The sequence below is a fragment of the Podarcis gaigeae genome (assembly GCF_964106915.1).
Source record: "Podarcis gaigeae genome assembly, chromosome: 8".
Taxonomy (NCBI): Eukaryota; Metazoa; Chordata; class Lepidosauria; order Squamata; family Lacertidae; genus Podarcis; species Podarcis gaigeae.
Genome location: NC_139684.1, coordinates 86,897,731 through 86,917,699, shown reverse-complemented (window position 1 = coordinate 86,917,699; position 19,969 = coordinate 86,897,731). Strand labels below are relative to the sequence as shown.

The 19,969-nt window shown below is 47.2% G+C and overlaps 1 protein-coding gene across 2 annotated transcripts; it reads right to left on the bottom strand.

Annotated features, from left to right (window-relative positions):
• Positions 1-6,007: 6,007 nt before the first annotated feature.
• LOC310851640 (uncharacterized protein) lies at positions 6,008-18,760 on the bottom strand. 2 transcript variants are annotated; one of them, XM_083754246.1, is made up of 5 exons: positions 17,286-17,509; positions 11,704-11,962; positions 9,660-9,693; positions 8,919-9,039; positions 6,008-6,696 (listed from the first exon to the last, which is right to left on the bottom strand). In XM_083754246.1, exons 1-5 carry the CDS (start codon positions 17,293-17,295, stop codon positions 6,389-6,391), a joined length of 732 nt encoding a protein of 243 aa, XP_083610372.1. In that variant the 5' UTR covers positions 17,296-17,509; the 3' UTR covers positions 6,008-6,388. The 2 variants fall into 2 exon arrangements, with proteins under 2 accessions (XP_083610372.1, XP_083610371.1); XM_083754245.1 differs by lacking the exon at positions 17,286-17,509 and adding an exon at positions 18,659-18,760 and having other exon boundaries at positions 6,023-6,696.
• Between the last annotated feature and the right edge of the window lie 1,209 nt (positions 18,761-19,969).

Below are 19,969 nucleotides of genomic sequence, written 5' to 3'. Positions count from 1 at the left end.
TCAAAGGACCTGTTGATGGCATTTTACCATTGTACTGTGGAGAGTGTATTAACTTATGCTCTGTGTGTGTGGTTTGGGAGCTGCACAGCCAGGGGAAAAACAATGCTGTCCAGGGTTGTAAAGACTGCGGAGAGAATAATTGGGTGCACTCTTCCCACCTTGGATCAAATCTACGCTTCCAGGTGCCATAAGAAAGCTGCAGAGATAGCGCAGGATAGTGCGCACCCCGGAAATGATCTCTTTCAGCTTCTGCCTTCTGGAAGAAGGTCCAGGGTTATAAAGATTAGGACTAGCCTCCTGAGAAACAGTTTCTATCCAAATGCGATTTTGGTTTTAAATGCATTCTAGGGATGTGGGTGGCACTGTGGGTTAAACCACTGAGCCTTTTGGACTTGCCAATCAGAAGGTCGGTGGTTTGAATCCCCGCGATGGGGTGAACTCCCATTGCTCAGTCCCTGCTCCTGCCCACCTAGCAGTTCGAAAGCACGTCAAAGTGCAAGTAGATAAATACCGTATTTTTCGCTCTATAACACGCACCTGACCATAACACGCACATCGTTTTTAGAGGAGGAAAACAAGGGAAAAAACATTCTGAATGAAACAGTGGATGTATCATTTTTGTGCTTCATGCTGTGGCCACAGACATGTGATCTGATGGTGAATTTGGGCTGACCCAATGCAAAAATCCTGAGAATCCCTGTGCATCCATGGTTTGTAACCACATTTTTGCACCATTGCAGCCCCAGGCAACAGTGGGTGCGTGATTTTGGGGGGGCAGGCTGTAGCCATGGACATGCTATGTGCTCTGATGGTGAATTTGGGCTGACCCAATGCAAAGATCCTGAGGATCCATGTGGATCCATGGTTTGTAACCACGTTTTTGCACCATTGCAGCCCCAGGCAACAGTGGGTATGTGATTTGGGGGGGGGGCAGGCTGTAGCCATGGACATGCTATGTGATCTGATGGTGAATTTGGGGTGACCCAATGCCAAAATCCTGAGAATTCCTGTGGATCCATGCTTTTTAACCACATTTTTGCACCATTGCAGCCCCAGGCAACAGTGGGTGCGTGATTTTGGGGGGGCAGGCTGTAGGCATGGACATGCTATGTGATCTGATGGTGAATTTGGGGTGACCCAATGCCAAAATCCTGAGAATTCCTGTGGATCCATGCTTTTTAACCACATTTTTGCACCATTGCAGCCCCAGGCAACAGTGGGTGCGTGATTTTGGGGGGGCAGGCTGTAGCCATGGACATGCTATGTGATCTGATGGTGAATTTGGGCTGACCCAATGCAAAGATCCTGAGGATCCATGTGGATCCATGGTTTGTAACCACGTTTTTGCACCATTGCAGCCCCAGGCAACAGTGGGTGCGTGATTTTGGGGGGGCAGGCTGTAGCCATGGACATGCTATGTGCTCTGATGGTGAATTTGGGCTGACCCAATGCAAAGATCCTGAGGATCCATGTGGATCCATGGTTTGTAACCACGTTTTTGCACCATTGCAGCCCCAGGCAACAGTGGGTATGTGATTGGGGGGGCAGGCTGTAGCCATGGACATGCTATGTGATCTGATGGTGAATTTGGGGTGACCCAATGCCAAAATCCTGAGAATTCCTGTGGATCCATGCTTTTTAACCACATTTTTGCACCATTGCAGCCCCAGGCAACAGTGGGTGCGTGATTTTGAGGGGGCAGGCTGTAGCCATGGACATGCTATGTGATCTGATGGTGAATTTGGGGTGACCCAATGCCAAAATCCTGAGAATCCCTGTGGATCCATGCTTTTTAACCACATTTTAAGTGGGGAGCGAAGGAAAAACAAAGAAGGGACATTAGAGGGGTGTGCAGAGAAGCAGCTGGCTAAGAATGCAGGAGAGGGATTTAACGGGAGGGAGGAAAGAAAGGCAAAAGTTTCCCCCCACCCAAGCCAGCCATCTCTCCTCTCTCTCTCTCTCTCTCTCTCTCTCTCTCTCTCTCCCTCCCTCCCTCCCTCCCCCTCTCTCTCTCCCTCCCCCCCTCTCTCTCTCCCTCCCCCTCCCCCCCCTCTCTCTCCCTTCCCCCCTCTCTCTCCCTCCCCCCCTCTCTCTCCCTCTCCCCCAGCAGCACCGGAGCTTGCCTGGAGGGGAGGGGCTTTCCCTGCTCTTTGTTCCGTTTCAGCAAACACAGCAACGAAACAGAGGCGGGTGGGCAGTAAGACCCTGAGGCAGAATGCAGGAAAGCAGCCGCTTCCTCTTTTCAGGTTTCGCTTTTGCATGATTTTTCGGCTCCAGGGACCACACATTCGCTCTATAACACGCACAGACATTTCCCCTTCCTTTTTAGAAGAAAAAATCTGCGTGTTATAGAAGGAAAAATACGGTAGGTCCCGCTCCGGCGGGAAGGTAAATGGCATTTCTGTGCGCTGCTCTGGTTCGCCAGAAGCGGCTTAGTCCTGCTGGCCACATGACCTGGAAGCTGTACGCCGGCTCCCTCGGCCAGGAAAACGAGATGAGTGCTGCAACCCCAGAGTCGGCCACGACTGGACCTGATGCTGGGTGTGGTGCATGTGTCCTGCAGCTGGGGGTGGGGTAATCCGCCCATGGGGGTGGGCCGAGCTGTGTGGAGCCTCTCCGCCGCCTCCCCCTCTGTGGTAGGGCGAGGCAGAGGGCAGACGCAAGTCCCACGCTGCCGTTTCAGGCAGCATGGAGCCTGCAGGCACCCAAGCCACAATGTCACTCCCAGGAGAGATGCGTGGCTTGGGCACACTGCAGGCCCCAGAGGTAAGTGCCAGCCCCCGCGATGTGGCGCCTACTGCCAGCCGCGTTTTGTTATGTTTGTTGACTGAACTAAAAAGTTTCATGAGCCCAATTTATTTCTAAATTCATATTTTTGTCATATTGTCGCACCCCACCCTGTGATGACACCCAGGGCGGCCCATACACCCCACACACCCTTTCCTCTGCCACTGCCCAGGGACTGCTGGCTGAGAGGGAAGTGGCTACGTGACTTGGCCTTTTAACAGGTCTGGAAAGATCACGCCCACCTACTGGTCACATGCAAAGGAAAGATGCTCCAGCCAGGTGTAACAGGAAGTTCGACTGGCTGGACCAACAATCCCTGCATGTCCTCTCTAGCAAAACAGGTAATGTTGTGCTTGACCGCTCCAGTGGATTACATCCCACACCCATCAGCCCCAGTTTGCACAGCCGTATGATGCTGGGTCTGATGGGAGGGGCAGTCCAAAGCACTTGTCGTGGCTGAACAAGTCTGAGAAAACTCAATCAGTGGTGGAATTTAGACCAGGAGAGGCTGAGCACCCCACATCTGAATGAATGGATGGAATGAGTGAATGAATGAATGAATGAATGACCGACCCGCCCACCCACCCACCCGCTGGAGGGCCTTACCAATGGGTTTTTGGTTTTTCAATAAATAATAATAATAATAATAATAATAATAATAATAATAATAATAAATAATTATTTATACCCCCCCATCTGGCTGGGTCTCCCCAGCCACTCTGGGCAGCTTCCAACAGAATATTAAAATACAATAACCTATTAAACATTAAAAGCTTCCCTTGCTACTGTTCCATACAGGGCTGCCTTCAGATGTCTTCTAAAAGTCTAGTAGTTGTTCTTCTCTTTGACATCTGGTGGGAGGGCGTTCCACAGGGCGGGTGCCACTACCAAGAAGGCCCTCTGCCTGGTTCCCTGTAACTTGGCTTCTCGCAGGGAGGGAACCGCCAGAAGGCCCTCGGAGCTGGACCTCAGTGTCTGGGCAGAACGATGGGGGTGGAGACGCTCCTTCAGATATACTGGACCGAGGCCGTTTAGGGCTTTAAAGGTCAGCACGAACACTTTGAATTGTGCTCAGAAATGTACTGGGAGCCAATGTAGGTCTTTCAAGACTCGTGTTATATGGTCTCGGTGGCTGCTCCCAGTCACCAGTCTTTCTAGGATAGAAAGGCTCTTTCTAGATCAAAATCTCCACACTAGGGATGCTATATTAATGGCAAAGTTCTGAGAAATTATTGAGAGATCTGACGTCTTTTGAGCAGTTCTCCCATAGCGCTGCACATCTTACGAGCGTTAAGCATTACAACTACGAATTCCCATGGCGTCTCAAAGGCAAACAGGTTCATTGTGTGTTATCTGCAATTGGCCGGTCTATGTATGCTTTGCACGCAATGTGCTTGTGCGGAATGGCAATGAAACACGTGCCAACTCTATGTCAAGTTTGCGATGCGTCTAGTGATGTTTCACAACAGCAGTAATTGCTAATAAGCGATGACACAATCACCCAAACATTGCTAAGTCAATCAATAGCTGTAGTAGTGCACAGGGAGCCATTATCTCAATGTAAGCCGGAGGCGATAGAATCAAACTTCGATAAAAGTTGCAATTCAGCAGTTTGATGCTGGTGTCTCTTCCTGGAAATCAAGAACTGCCATGCTGAGGTCAGAAACACAGGGTCCTCCTGGGAGAATGCAAAGTTTTTCAGATACTGCCATTTCCGATGTCAGATTTGTATGCATTTATTCTGTTGTGCGAGGGACGCGGGTGGCACTGTGGGTTAAACCACAGAGCCTAGGACTTGCTGATCAGAAGGTCGGTAGTTCGAATCCCTGCAACGGGGTGAGCTCCCGTTGCTCGGTCCCAGCTCCTGCCCACCTAGCAGTTCGAAAGCACGTCAAAGTGCAAGTAGATAAATAGGTACCGCTCCATCGGGAAGGTAAACGGCGTTTCCGTGTGCTGCTCTGGTTCGCCAGAAGCAGCTTAGTCATGCTGGCCACATGACCCGGAAGCTGTACGCTGACTCCCTCGGCCAATAAAGTGATATGAGTGCTGCAACCCCAGCCATCTGCGACTGGACCTAACGGTCTGGGATCCCTTTAGCTTTACCTTTATTCTGTTGTGCAGAGACTGGCCTGCAGGTCATAAGCAGAATACAGAACAGAAGCCCTGAGCTAGAAAGCCCTGAGCTAGAAAAAACAAAGGTAATGTGGAATGTCCTTTATGCATCTTAGACTGGGTGAAGGGTCCTTGGAATCCTCAGACGGTGGCAGATTTTCCTTACTTGGAGGCTTTCAAAGAGAGGGTGGATGGCTATCTGTCAGGGACTCTAGCTGTGGTGGGGATTTGGCCCAAGCACTCCTTTACAGCCTGGAACCTACAGCTACAGACCACAGCTGTCCTGATAACAAAGAATTTAAAACAGGGGGAGAGCAGGACCCTATCTCCACCACTGGTGGCACTGTGGCAAAGTTAAGAAAGTCTGGCTATTACCGTATTTTTTGCCCTATAGGACGCACTTTTCCCCCTCCAAAAATGAAGGGGAAATGTGTGTGCGTCCTATGGGGTGAATGCAGGCTTTCGCTGAAGCCTGGATAGCTTCAGGAAGCTATCTGCAAGCCTTGGGAGCCCGGTGCGACTTCCCGCCGGGCTCCCAAAGCTTGCGGATAGCAGCCTGTTCTGGGGTCGGGGGAAGCTCGGGCTTCCCTCGCCCCAGCCCCGTGCCTGGGTGGGAAATAATTTTTTTTTTCTTTATTCCCCCCCAAAAAAAAACACACTAGGTGCGCCCTATGGGCCGGTGCGCCCTATAGGGCGAAAAATACGGTAGTTTTCAAAGAAACCAGGAAAATCACTGGAAAGCAAGTTTCTCCCATACCCCCAACCCACCCTTTAAAATCTATTTAATGAGGAGCTTAAAGGGTTGATTTCCCATCTTCTTGCTGCTACCGGAGCCATTATAGCTCGTTTCCGGAAACATCTGAAGCAGGTGGACGTGGCTGCTTTGTGCTCTAAAGGATGGGAGACACCCCTGCTAGAAAAGTTAACACACCAGAGGACAGAGCAAAAAAAAGAAAAATAAAGTAGTTTTCTTCTAGTTTGGTATGGATTTATTGCTCACGTCAACAACAAAAGGCATGGACAAGAAACCCCGGCTGAATGCAAATGGGCATGGTTAATTCCATAAGAATTCATGGTCAAACCTTGTGGTTTGTGCTTATTTTTAGTCCTTTTGATCTAGGCTGCCACCCCCCCAACGGAGAAAGTCCTTTGTGCTCAGTTGAACCCCTCTTCATGATTTCCCACTCTCTTTGCGGAAGATCCCATTACTCTCTTCTGTATTTCGTTGCCTTGGTTTTAAAAATATTAAATATTTAAAAAAAATTTTAAAAAAAATGGGGAGGGGGGAAAGGAAAAGGAGGTAAATCTCTGAGGCAGGAACCCCAACCCTTTCCAAACAAAGGGCATGTGCAGGAAATGTCTGCGAAGGGGTGCCAGACGAGCGAGTCCTGGGAGAGAGGGAGGGAGCAGAGCACCCCCTTTTGCCAGCTCCAGATTAGAAGGCCTGCAATTTAGCCCTTTAGACCTCTCCCTATGGGGCTCCCAGAGCCTAGAAGGCAAACCCCCCAAAATCCACCATGTCTAAGTCCTGCTCCATCCCGTCGTAATCCAGGGGGGCCTCGTACTGCGGTTCGGAATCACAGGCCGACGGGTGGTAGCCCAGCTCCTTGAAGTCCGGCGGGTGGCGGTCCGCAGGGGGTCCGGCTGTGGATGAGCTGACCATGTGACCCATGCTGGGACCAGCGGCGGCGCCCCCCACCAGGAGGCAGGCGGCCTTCACTCCTGTGTTGGGGGGCTTGGGGCCGTGGCGGAGGCAGTGTGGGGAGCAGGTTTCGTGGCACAGGCTGGACCTGGCAACTGGAGAGAGAAGCAAAAGGCAAGGGGGGGTTAAGAGGGGGTAACCTACCTCATATAGCCATCATGCTTGAGTCTAATTAGCACATGAAGGGGTTAATGTCATAGAGTAAGCTGTCCTGCCAGGCTTTGCCTATGTCACTTCCCCTCTCCTTGGGAGGAAATGGGCAATGAAGCCTTTTGTTGTATTCAGCCTGCATGTGGATTTGGCATGTGAGCAGCTCTGACCTGCTCCCTCCAGCTGCATGGCTTTAACCAGCCTCTTTCGTCCAAACAAGGATGGAGTCTGAAACTCCAGTCTTTTCCTCCTATCCTGATAGTTTAGGAACTTTTATTGTCTTGTTACCAAGCAAAGTTTTACTGCCTGTGCAACTTTTTACGACTGCTGTATGGAAAATCACATGAATCTGACCTTTGAAGAGTTTGGTAAGTAAACCGTTTCATGGCTGACCAAATGTGTGGTCTATTCATGTGCTAGGGAATACTTCGGGGTTCAATAGAAAACACATATTTTTAAAGGTTTTACAGCCAAACTTCCATGCTTTCCTATGCTGCCTATTTTGTGATTGTTAAATCTCTGGAGAGGTTCTCTCACCAAAGATTATTTGCCCCAGACCTGGGTCTTGGCATCTGCAAGGAGACTGTGAGACCCAGGAAAGAGGATTGGAGGAGAGTTAGCCTAGCTAGGCAGTTGCGGTGGATGGTTGTTGTGGTAGCACCCGGAAGACTATACAGCCTCCCTACCAATGGGAAATCCCCGAGCAGGATCCGAGCACAAGAGCCCTCTTCTCTTCTGTGGTTTCCAGTGTGATAGGAATTTTAAAGTCTTGGATATGTAATAAATGTTCATAAATGTACCAACCAATCACGTACATAGATCAGAACAGGAAGACCTACCTGAAACCATTTTTGATTCCCAAACTGACCAAATGTTTTCTCTGCAAGGTCAAAGGAAAATGGAAAAGCCTCCCCATTGTCTTTTCCTTCACAAATCCTGTCTTAAGTTTATGTCTGTGTATGAATAGGGTGAGCCTGTGACCTGGCTCAGGAACTAAGTATATATGATTACAAAAGACTGGCCAGGCTCCCCAGGGTATCCAATCAAGTGAGCATTAAAAGGTAACCTGTCAAATGAGATAAACAACGCACTCAGATTTCTGCTGTAGACCACCTTTTCTGTGATGTAGGTATGATGTTTGAGGGGGGTGGTCTTGGGTTACACCCCTTCTGTGATGTATGCATGATGTATGGAGGGGTGGTCTTGAGCTCCAGGGCAGGGAATTTAACATGTCTATATAAGGGCAGGCACACCTTTGTTTTGGGTCCTCCTCCTTTCCTGCATGTGAAGGGAGCACCCTATTCCCCTATCCATAAGGGGAAAAGGGCAGATTTTTGTTTACAGCACCAGAAACTGGGATTCAGAAGCACTGCTGCCTCCAACTGTAGAGGGCAGAGCACAGCCATCCTGGCTAGTAGCCACTGATAGTCCTCTCCTCCATTCATTTGTCTTAATCCTCTTTTAAAGCCATCTGGTTTGGTAGCCATCACTGTTTCCTGTGGCAGCGGGTTCCACAAGGAAATGGAGATACGGCTGGGCTGGCTGGGACGTGTTGTCCCAAACATCTGGAAGGCACCAGTTTGGGGAATGAAGAGCAAACCGGCTTCCTCTGTGTTCATTGTGGTTGCCACCCTTCCAGCTAGTCCCAATTGATTGGCATCTCGCTTGCCCTGACCCAAGAGGGGATGTTAGAATTCCTGCTCCGTGATTGCAGTCATGGGATTGTTGTCTATCACATGTATGTTTTGATTCCACAGAGTGGGAAGTGATGGAGACAGGATGTTTGTGTTCCTGTGTTCCGCGAAGTGGGACTATTGTCCTTTGTTCTTTTTCTCTTTCCTGTCTGATGCTAGAGAGAGAGGGAGCCATGTTGCAGTGCTCCGTGGGTGTTTATATGTAAATAAAGTAGATTAGCCAAAATGCTGAGTTCCTGTGGTCTGTCACGTATGATACACAAACTCTGTGGATCCCGAAGTGTGCCGGTGGCGGTTGGCATCGGTCGCTGTGATGTTCAGGCTGAAGAAAGCTTTCGATTGACTAGGAGGGAGAGAACATGCCAGTCGGGCATGTGTCTCTACCAGGGTCCTACTCGAGAGTAGGCTGAGCTCCTGACAGGGATGCCCATATGTGGCCCACTGGCGCCCCACACAACCCCTGGAACCGCTACCTTCTCGTCTCTCCGTGCTGGGGCTGGGAGACCCGCTGCCCCCAGCGCCTTTCCAGAAGCGTTTTCTCACCGGCGAGTTGATGTGGAGCTTGCAGCTGGAGGGAGATCCCTGGGAGAAGCTCTGCAGAGAGAAGCCGAGAATCAGTCGGTAGAACCCCAGAGGGTCATCTAGATCAGTGTTTCCCAACCTTGGGCCTCTAGCTGTTTTTGAACTACAATTCCCATCATCCCTGACCACTGGTCTTGCTAGCTAGGGGTGATGGGAATTGTGACATGGCCCAGGAACTAATTATTTATCACTACAAAAGACTGGCCAGGCTCCACAGGCAATTCCAAGAACAAGAGAAAAACAATATTGAAATTTCTGTTTTAAGACTACCTTTTCTGTGATGTATCTGAGGGGTGGTCTTAGGTTACACCCCTTCTGTGGTGTATGTATGATGTTTCTGGGGGTGGTCTTGATCTACAAGATGGGAATTTCAAAAGTCTTTATAAGGCATTGCACACCATTTTTCTGGGTCCTCCTCCTTTCCTGTGTGAGAGGGGAGCACCCTGTTGCAACAGATCAATAAAGATCAAGGTTACTAGCTGCTTTGCTTCTCAATATTCTCTGGTTGGCCTCTGTTATTTTCTCCTACCAATAGGGAACCTATGTAAGGACTCTATATGGGCTCTTGGATACCCCATAAGGGAAAAAGGGCATTTTTTGTTTTTACAACAGTTTCCATTTCAAATCCTTACCTCTTTGACTTTTCTCAAGATGTTGAGCCACCCTCTGCAGGAAAAAAGGAAAACAGGATTTTGTGTTATGGATGCCGTTGTGTCTCATGGCGTACTCTGCCCCTGCAAGCATCACTCCTTTGACCCATCTGGCATTTTACGGTGCCGTAACTGCCTTGGCCTAAGGGTCAGAGTGTTGGACCAGGACCTGGGAGAGACCAGGGTTCAAATCCTTCCACTCAGGGCTTATCCACACTTGATCTTTCAAGGCAGTATCCGCTTTGAAGCTCAGTATCCAAGCAGCCCCCCTTTTTTTGTTCTGGAACTTTCCTTGCGGTGATCTGCTCTTTAAAGAAGGCAAATGGCCATCCGTGGAAAACCCAAATTGACATTTGCTCCGGTTGCGTGCGAACGTGCAGGTTTTCATGGGCAAAGCCAAGTAAATCAGACATACAGTGGTACCTTGGTTTACGAACTTAGTCCATTCTTAAACTGAAACCGTTCTTAAACCGAGCCGCACTTTCCCTAATGAGGCCTCCCGCTGCCGGTGCCCTTCCACCATTCATATTCCGTTCTTAGACCGAGGTAAAGTTCTCAAACCGGGACACTGCTTCCAGTTTTGTGGAGTTCGTAAACCGAATCGTTCGTAAACAGGGCTGTTCTTAAACCGAGGTACCACTGTATATCCAAGCTAGAACTCCCGTCGCGCTCCTGAGGCTTCGGGTTGCCTTCACTGAAGCCTGGAGAGGAAGAGGGGGTCAGTGCACACTGACCCCTCTCGCTCTCCAGTCTTCCAAGGTAGCTGCCTGAAGCCTCCAGAGCGCAAGGTGCGTCCTATGGTCGGGTGCGTCTTATAGAGCGAAAAATACGGTATTTTATTAATCAGAGTCCAATCCTTCCTTGGTTTGGGAATGCTACAGCTAAGTCACACGCAACACTATTACGGAATTGCATGGTGTGCAACAATGCTAGGAATGTTGGAAATCGCCTCCGCAAGTTGTAGTGACGAGCACAGACTTGGATGGTTTTGAAAGGGGATTGGATGAATTTGCGGAGACCCCTCATGCAGCCACAGTTCCCAGCACCCGTCATAAACTACAGAAGGAGAAATGCTGTTTAAATGGAACACTCAGGATGAAACGGTGAAATCTGCTATGATTAAATGGGCACAAGATGTTGGACATAACATTATGTTTGCTGACTGGGAACAGTTGTGGACCACAGGTATAAAATTTACGGCATGTAATGCCTTAAGAGAGAATATTATGAAAATGATATACAGGTGGTACATGACCCCAGTCAAGCTCGCAAAAATCTATCATTTGCCCGATAATAAATGTTGGAAATGTAAGGAAACTGAAGGTACATTTTTTCACCTTTGGTGGACTTGCCCAAGGATCAAGGCTTTCTGGGAAATGATCTATAATGAAATGAAAAAGGTATTTAAATATACCTTCCTGAAGAAACCAGAGGCCTTTCTTCTGGGCATGGCTGGCCAATTGGTGTCAAAGAAGGACAGAACTTTTTTTATGTATGCTACCACAGCAGCAAGAATACTTATTGCAAAGTATTGGAAGACACAAGATCTACCCACTTTGGAAGAATGGCAGACGAAGGTGATGGACTATATGGGATTGGCAGAAATGACTGGCAGAATCCGTGACCAGGGAGAAGAGTTGGCGGAAGAAGATTGGAAGAAATTTAAAGACTACTTACAGAAATATTGTAAAATTAAGCAATGTTAGAATGATGTTGGATAGAAATTAAGTAGTTTCCAGCTGTAATGCTTTAAGATAATATGAAAAAAGGGTTATAAACAGGTTAAAACGTAATGGTAAGGATTTGCTGAACCAACAATTTGAAGTGGAATACAAAAAAGGGAGGTATGAGGAGGTCTGGGAAATAAGCTAAAGGAAAATTAGCAATGGAAAATCTGTATGTTTTTAACTATTTTTATTTTGTATTTTTGTTATTTTCTTTTTTCTTTTTTATTGTAATATTCTAAAAAACCGTAATAAATATTCTATATATATAAAAAAAAAAAACAGAAGGAGGGTTGCCCCACCTGCACACTTGGCCGTCAGGGGCGAGGAAGAGAAGGAACTTGCCGTCGCGGAGACTCAGCCCCAGGCAGCTGTCCGTCTGGGCCCCCAGAGGAAGGCGCGGCAGGTCGCAGATCTCGCTGCCCTCCAGGATGGCCTCACAGCTGGTGCCCAGGGAGATGCCCAGCTCGGCCGGGGAGTCAGCATCCGGGCAGATGAGCAGGCTGCCGTCCAGCGAGACGACGAGGAACTTCTCCTTCCACTGCTTGAAAAGGAAGCCTCCTGCAAAGGACAACATGAGGTCAAGGGTGGCAAGGAATTAGAAGTCAGAAGCGTGAGAGCATTTGTTTTGGTTCAAGGCCAAGGAATCTCAGCCGACTAGCTTCAGAGGTGGAAGGTGTGACTTGCAGGCGGATATGAGCCCTGGCACCTTTCCATTGGCAACCCAATCTGGTTATAATAATAATATAATATAATAATAATTATTATTTATACCCCGCCCATCTGGCTGGGCTTCCCCAGCAATTCTGGGCAGCTTCCAACAAAATATTAAAATACAGTAATGCATCAAACATTAAAGGCTTCCCTAAACAGGGTTGCCTTCAGATGTCTTCTAAAAGTCTGGTAGTTGTTGTTCTCGTTGACATCTGGTGGGAGGGCGTTCCACAGGGAGGGCGCCACCACCGAGAACGCCCTCTGCCTGGTTCCCTGTAACTTGGCTTCTCGCAGGGAGGGAACCGCCAGAAGGTCCTCAGCGCTGGACCTCAGTGTCCGGGCTGAACAATGGGGGTGGAGACGCTCCTTCAGATATACTGGACCGAGGCCATTTAGGGCTTTTAAGGTCAACACCAACACTTTGAATTGTGCTCGGAAACGTACTGGGAGCCAACGTAGGTCTTTCAAGACCGGTGTTATATGGTCTCAGCGGCCGCCCCCAGTCACCAGTCTAGCTGCCGCATTCTGGATTAGTTGTAGTTTCCGGGTCACCTTCAAAGGTAGCACCACGTAGAGCATATTGCAGTAGTCCAAGTGTGAGATAATCAGAGCGTGCACCACTCTGGCGAGACAGTCTGTGGGCAGGGAGAGTCTCATCCTGCGTACCAGATGGAGCTGGAAGACAGCTACCCTGGACACAGAATTGACCTGTGCCTCCATGGGCAGCTGTGAGTCCAAAATGACTCCCAGTCTGCGCATATGGTCCTTCAGGGGCACAGTTACCCCATTCAGGACCAGGGAATCCCCCACACCCGCCCGCCCCCTGTCCCCACAAAACAGTACTTCTGTCTTGTCAGGATTCAACCTCAGTCTTATAGAATGGTAGAATTGGAAGGGACCCCCAAGGGTCAACCAAACCAACCCCCAGAACACCCTTGCCTCTTGGGGACTAGCAACATCCTCTGCTCCCCTTTGGACGGAAGTGGGGATTATGCCTCTCTGGCCCTCTCCTCCGCTGTTCATCAGGCTCTCTCATTACTGAGTGGACGGATGGCTCGTTTATCCCAGAGAGTAATTTGCTACTAAGGAGATTCCGTTTCCATCAATCTGTCGCGGGCCGACGACGGGACAAACATCATGCACAGCAACAAACAGATTAAAACAATGATTAAATTCTCTCGTGGGCGCTTTGGGATTAGGATTCAATCAAATGCTAGCGGCAATAATCCCAAAAGGCCGGGGGGAGGCAGTTTCATACCCTGAAACATTTATCCGATGAAAATAGGGATGTCCTATTCCATACTACTACTACTACTACTACTACAAATAATTATATATACCCCGCCCATCCGACTAGGTTGTCCAAGCCACTCTGGATGGCTTGCAACATATATAAAAACATAATAAAACATTAAGCATTGAACAAAATCTCCCTATACAGAGCTGCCTTCAGATGTCATTTAAAAATTGCATAGACATACCCAAGGACAAAAGAAATATGGTATATTTTTGTATATAACAGTTACAGATAGGTAGCCGTGTTGGTCTGCCATAGTCAAAACAAAATAAAAAAATTCCTTCCAGTAGCACCTTAAAGACCAACTAAGTTAGTTCTTGGTATGAGCTTTCGTGTGCATGCACACTTCTTCAGATACACATGCACACGAAAAGCTCATGCATGCACACGAAAGCTCATACCAAGAACTAACTTAGTTGGTCTTTAAGGTGCTACTGGAAGGAATTTTTTTATTTTGTTTTGTATATAACGGCAGCCACAAGAATACTTATGGCAAAATATTGGAAAACAGAAAAAGTACCACAATTGACAGAATGGCAAGTTAAGATTTGTGAGTTTGCCAAGATGGCAAAAATGGCTGCATTAATCAGGGGCTGCTCCAATCAAAAATTCTATACAGATTGGGAATGCATAGGTGAATACATGAAGAAATATGGTGTTAAAGCAGAACTCTTAATAGGCAATTGTTAAGCATGTAAGGACAAAAGAAGTAATTATAATTTATAAGTTATTTTATTTTGTTAAAGCAACTAGATAAAATATTATGTTGGGAAAATCTCACACAGGTGAAGGGAAGCAGTGGGGAGGAGGGAGGGTTAGGTTGAATTTGGGAAATAAAATAATAAAAGGATATAATAGATTCTAATAGAATGGTAATATATTGTAACCAGAATAGAAGTTCAAAAGGTGAAGTAAATGTATTTTTAGTATTTTCACTATTGTAATAGTTATTACTATCTCTTATTGGTAGAAGGCAATGTTAACTCAGACTTCTTTGTTTTGCTATCTGTATAATTTTGTTCCAGTAATGATGTATGGAAGTGAGAGCTGGACCATAAAGAAGGCTGATTGCCGAAGAATGGATGCTTTTGAATTATGGTGCTGGAGGAGAATCTTGAGAGTCCCATGGACTGCAAGAAGATCAAACCTCTCAATTCTGAAGGAAATCAGACCTGAGTGCTCCCTGGAAGGACAGATCCTGAAGCTGAGGCTCCAAGACTTTGGCCACTTCATGAGAAGAGAAGACTCCCTGGAAAAGACCCTGATGTTGGGAAAGATGGAGGGTGCAAGGAGAAGGGGGCGACAGAGGACGAGATGGTTGGACAGTGTTCTCGAAGCTACCAGCATGAGTTTGACCAAACTGCGGTAGGCAGCGGAAGACAGGAGTGCCTGGCGTGCTCTGGTCCAGGGGGTCACAAAGAGTCGGACATGACTAAACAACTACAACTAAACACGACTAAACAACAACATTATTTTCTTAAGCCAATAAGTAAATCCGGGATTGTCCCTGGAAAACAGGGGCACCTGGGAGGGTCTGCGATTGCCAGTGTGCAGCAGAGCAGCTCAGATAAACCAAGAGGGTTCAAGCAGCGTTTTTCCCTCTTGCAGAAGGTGGAGGAAAAGGTTCATCTTGCAAGCGGGAGGGGAACTTGCGGATGGAAAAGCATTGGAGCGAATTCACAGTCAGAACTGGTTGAGGGTCTCTGTGTGTGTGAAACAGGGCTGCCAACTTATCAACCCAAAGCCACCCCAGCTGGCTCCTCTGCCTTTAGGAGGAGAAATCCTCAAGGGAAGCTTGGAGGCTGGTGTTGTCTGCTGCTAATGCCTACAGCTTTGGAAGGTAGAGGAGCAGGGCCTGACTAAAGAAAAAAGAAAAAAGGAAGTGGTTGGCAGTCCAGTTTTAAAAGCTCCTCAAATTGTAACCAGTAAGAGCTATTTATTTGTTGACTCTATCTGTGCAGGCCATTCAGCGACACATCATCCCCGGAAGGCGCTCACACACGCAGAAGAAGGAATAAAATGCAATATTACGATATCACAGAACGATAAAAAGCTTTGTTATTTCCCAGAAGATTACCCAGCTGCCCAGAGGATCTGGGGCAACTCAGTCATATGGGCAGAGTACAAATAAGAAAATTATTATTGTTATTAGTGTGCTAAATTTGGGCCCGGGGTACCCTCGTCATCAGGGTTTGTTGTGAGCTGATCCTTTTGCACAGCTGGGAGATCTGGTGCTTTGGGTTTAATCAACTAAACTATGCAATTAATTAATTAAAGCTCTAAGAGCAGATTTTTTAAAAATGTAATTTAAAAGCATCCTGATTGACCTAGAAAGTTGTGGTCCCCCCCCCCCCGCCTGGTGAGAAAAGCTCTTTGCGTTCATCTCCCCAAAATCCTGTGAGAAATGGGACACACAACAAGGGCAGAATCAGCTAGTTGCATCCCTTGCCTGGTGGAACAAGATGCAAGACTGGTGGAATTATAAAGGAATCATGACCCACGGTGGGGGTTTATTTATTTGTGCTGGGGCTCAATCCTGGCACTTGCTTCCACTCCAGCAGCAGGATAGAGTCCTGGGATGTGGCTGAGATGACTGGCAGAATCCGGGACCAAGGAGACGAGTTGGTGGAAGAAGATTGGAAAAAATTTAAAGTTTATCTTCAAAAATATTGTAAAATTAAGGATTGTTAGAAAGATGTTGGGAAAAGAAAATTATGTGGTTTTAGCAGAAAAGATATAAAGGATTAAGTAAAAATGAATTGGTGTAAGAGACAAGATAACATTATAATATGTTAAGATAAATTATTAGGATAAAAACAAAGTTGGAAGGATTTTCTGGAATATTTTATTGAATTAGAGTACAAAAAGGTGTGAGGAAGTCAAGGAAATAAGTGAATGTAAGTAAGTGAGTTAAAGGTTTGACTTGTTTTTTATTTCTTTTTTTCTGTTTTTTGATGATTTTTTTCTTTATATATATATGTATTGTTCTTTCTTTTTCTTCCTTGAGTGTTTCCTTTTCTTTTTTTTTTCATCTGTAACCTTTAAAATCTTAATAAAAATCTTTTTTTTTAAAAAAAAGGAATGAGTCCTGGGATGTATGAAAGAGGAGCCGTGCCTGCCTCTGAGCAGGTACAGAGTATAAATTGCTCTCAATGAGGATGAGAGGGAGCGTTCACTGCTTTCTAGAAATTTAGTACCTGGCACAATGCAAAATTAGCCCCCTGTTGGGTAGAAGCTGCCTAGCTGTGGATTTTTTTTAGACATTTAAAAATAAATATGAAATAACCCACAAAGTGTGGCTGACAGAAATTCAACAGGCACAGCTCATCACTATAACCATTCTGCTCCCCCACCCCACCCAGGCTGAAGGCAACCACCACATGTTGAATTTCTGTCTGCATAGCAACTGGCACAACACTGACTTGTTTACACTTAGCCAGGACTTCAGGAATCTCTGGAGTCTGGGAATCTCAAACGGCAGATTCAAAGGGAAGGGGATCTCTTCTTCTTAATCTCAGTTCTAATTCTGAATATTCCCCAAATGCTAAATCAACAAACCTACTTCCAGGGCTGAGCCTGAGCACAAGTCTCCTCCAGGGCTGAATCGCATAGCCTCATTGTTCCTTTGCTTGCTTTTGTATATTTATCTATTTGCAGAAATATCTGTATACCGCCCTCTCATGAAATAACACGGCCAGGACAATATACGGACAAAACCCATTAACAGCAGTACAGAGCAAGCGTCAGAACGACCAGCTACTTGGGAACAATCACATATCTAGCCTCTTCTTTCTTGCAAAACACTGCATTTAGATGTGCCCCACCCTCCAAAAAACACCCCCAGCTTTGATTAGAATTGAGAAAAAGAACGACCTTTACACATTTTAAGCTGGTGATTTTTACACAGCCTGAGCTCCTGGCTTCTGGTTGAGAAGTCATTAACCCGTTGTCATGGGAAAGACACGATGAACTGCTAGGAAAGATGCATGGGCCCTTTGAACATATGCAGAGTGCTGTTTTGCGCAACCCTGAGATCCTACGCAGCCGGGATTAGGGAATGAAGCAAGCATCTTCTGGGGCAGAGAGGGTGCTACTTCCAGATACTTTTGAGTCCCACCCCCCATAACTTTTGTCGCAGCGATTTCTCCGGGCTTGCAGTAGAATTTGCCTTTCCATATTCCTTAATCTAGACAGCATCTTAAAAAGCAGAGACATCACCTTGCCAACAAAGGTCCGTATAGTTCAAGCTCTGGTTTTCCCAGTAGTGATGTATGGAAGTGAGAGCTGGACCACAAAGAAGGCTGATCGCCGGAGAATGGATGCTTTTGAATTATGGCGCTGGAGGAGACTCTTGAGAGTCCCATGGACTGCAAGAAGATCCAACCTATCCATTCTGAAGGAAATCAGCCCTGAGTGCTCACTGGAAGGACAGATCCTGAAGCTGAGGCTCCAAGACTTTGGCCACCTCAAGAGAAGACTCCCTGGAAAAGACCCTGATGTTGGGAAAGATGGAGGGCACAAGGAGAAGGGGACGACAGAGGACGAGATGGTGGGACAGTGTTCTCGAAGCTACCAGCATGAGTCTGACCAAACTGCGGGAGGCAGTGGAAGACAGGAGTGCCTGGCGTGCTCTGGTCCAGGGGGTCACGAAGAGGCAGACACGATGAAACGACTAAACAACAACACCATCCCTTAATCTAGACAGGGACTTTGCTAGCAAATCAAAAGTTCCATCAATTTGCATACCCACACATACACATTTATACATAAATACAGGTTTTTGAGCCAATTAAGCTGGGAAGTGGCTGTGGGTGCCTAGTGCATAGCTGTCAACTTTTCCCTTTTCTTGCAAGGAATCCTATCTGGAATAAGGGAATAAAAAAAGGGAAACGTTGACAGCTATGGCCTAGTGGTTGGGGCCAGCCCCTTACCCTCAGCCTAACCTCCCTCACAGGGCTGTCGTGCGGATGAAATGGGGAGAGGGACACAACCCACCCTGAGGTCTTTTGCAAAATGCTTAGCAGCCCTGCAAGCAAAAGTGGTTTATTTCTTTAAAAAGCTTTTTTTTTAAAAAAAAGAGGGGGCGCGGGAAAATCTGGAGACCTAGGCAACAGCAAAAACAACAACATGGATTCTTGTTCCCACCCCGCCCCCCAACAAGATGCCAGGGGCAGGAAGGTGCATTTCTGACCTGATGGAACAGAGTGCCAGGGTGGGGGGGGGAGGAGGTAGTTGGGGCAACTCACCATATTTGCGGAGGTAGCCCTGATGGATCCCCGAGGGAATCCCTGCGGCGCTGCTCATCCCGCCGGGAGCCACCCATCAGAGGGCAGCGTGGCGAGGAGGGGGCTGGCACAGGCAGGCAGAGGCTTTGAAAACAAGCCGATGCTGCTCTGATCGTCTAATCCCCGAGCATCCCTGAAGCAGCATCCCTCTCAGCCAATCGGAGCCCAGCTGGGAGCAGCCTCTTCACCTATCCACGGAAAGCAGGCTGTGGGTATGGAGGGCTGCCTCCCAGTTCAACCAGTCTGGCCACTGGCTGGATTCTGCCTCCATGTGTTGGACTGGGAGAGACCAGGGATGCTGCCTCAATACTGTGTGTGGGGTGAAGGGGGAGGAGACGGAGCCTTTTCTGGGGTGGCTCCTCGCTTTCGCAAGGCACCCTCACCCTCACTGAGGCACCGGGCAGGGCCATTTCTACTCCCTGCTTTTGTGACTTTTTCCTTTTTTACTATTTATTTGATTTATTTCCCTCCTGCTTTCCTCCAAGGAGCTCAAAGTGGCACGCATGGTGCCCCTGCCTCTGTTTTATCCTCACAACAACCCTGTGAGGTAGGATGGGCTAAGAGGGAGTGATGGGCCCCCATGGGCACACCCACTGGTGGGGTTTGAACCCTGGTCTTACCCGGGTCCCAGTGCCAAGCTTAAAGTTTAACCACTACAACACACTGGCTTTGCCAACTTGGTTGCCGTTTGGGTTTGCTATTAGTTTGTATGATGATGATGATTACAGTATTATTATTATTATTATTATTATTATTATTATTATTTTATTATTATTATTACAAAGTATCTGAAGACCCAACAAAGCGAACTGGACTCCTTGGCAGGTTTTGAATAAACATTCACAAACTTTTTATTGATAATAATCAGCGAAATAGTTTGAGGATCTATACAACTTTGTAACATGCAGAAAACAGCATTCTTAGAGAAACCAAAGACAGGAACTGAGAGGTTTTTTTTGGGGGGGGGAGGAAAAATGGGGGGGAACAAGGATGATATTTTTTGGATAATATGTCTTGTTATAATTTTGAAATAATAATAATAATAATAATAATAATAATAATAATAATTCTGGCCCCCTGCCAGGTTTACTTTAACTAATATTGCAACTCTACAATTCCACAGTTATGACTCCAAATAATAACTATGGTGATATTAATTTTATTATTTGAACCCTGCCCATCTGGCTGAGCTGCAGCCGTGCAATTTTTTTTCTTTTTCTACTTCCTTCTTTCTTATCAGCCAACCCAGGAACAGCTGAAATAGCTCAATTG

Excerpts from the sequence above, each read along its gene's own strand:
- LOC310851640 (XM_083754245.1), bottom strand. The coding sequence starts at position 18,716 with ATGAGCAGCGCCGCAGGGATTCCCTCGGGGATCCATCAGGGCTACCTC. Across the intron at positions 9,040-9,659 it reads TCTTGAGAAAAGTCAAAGAG|AGCTTCTCCCAGGGATCTCC; the intron begins GTAAGGATTTGA and ends TTCTCTCTGCAG. Across the intron at positions 6,697-8,918 it reads CAGCACGGAGAGACGAGAAG|TTGCCAGGTCCAGCCTGTGC; the intron begins GTAGCGGTTCCA and ends TTCTCTCTCCAG.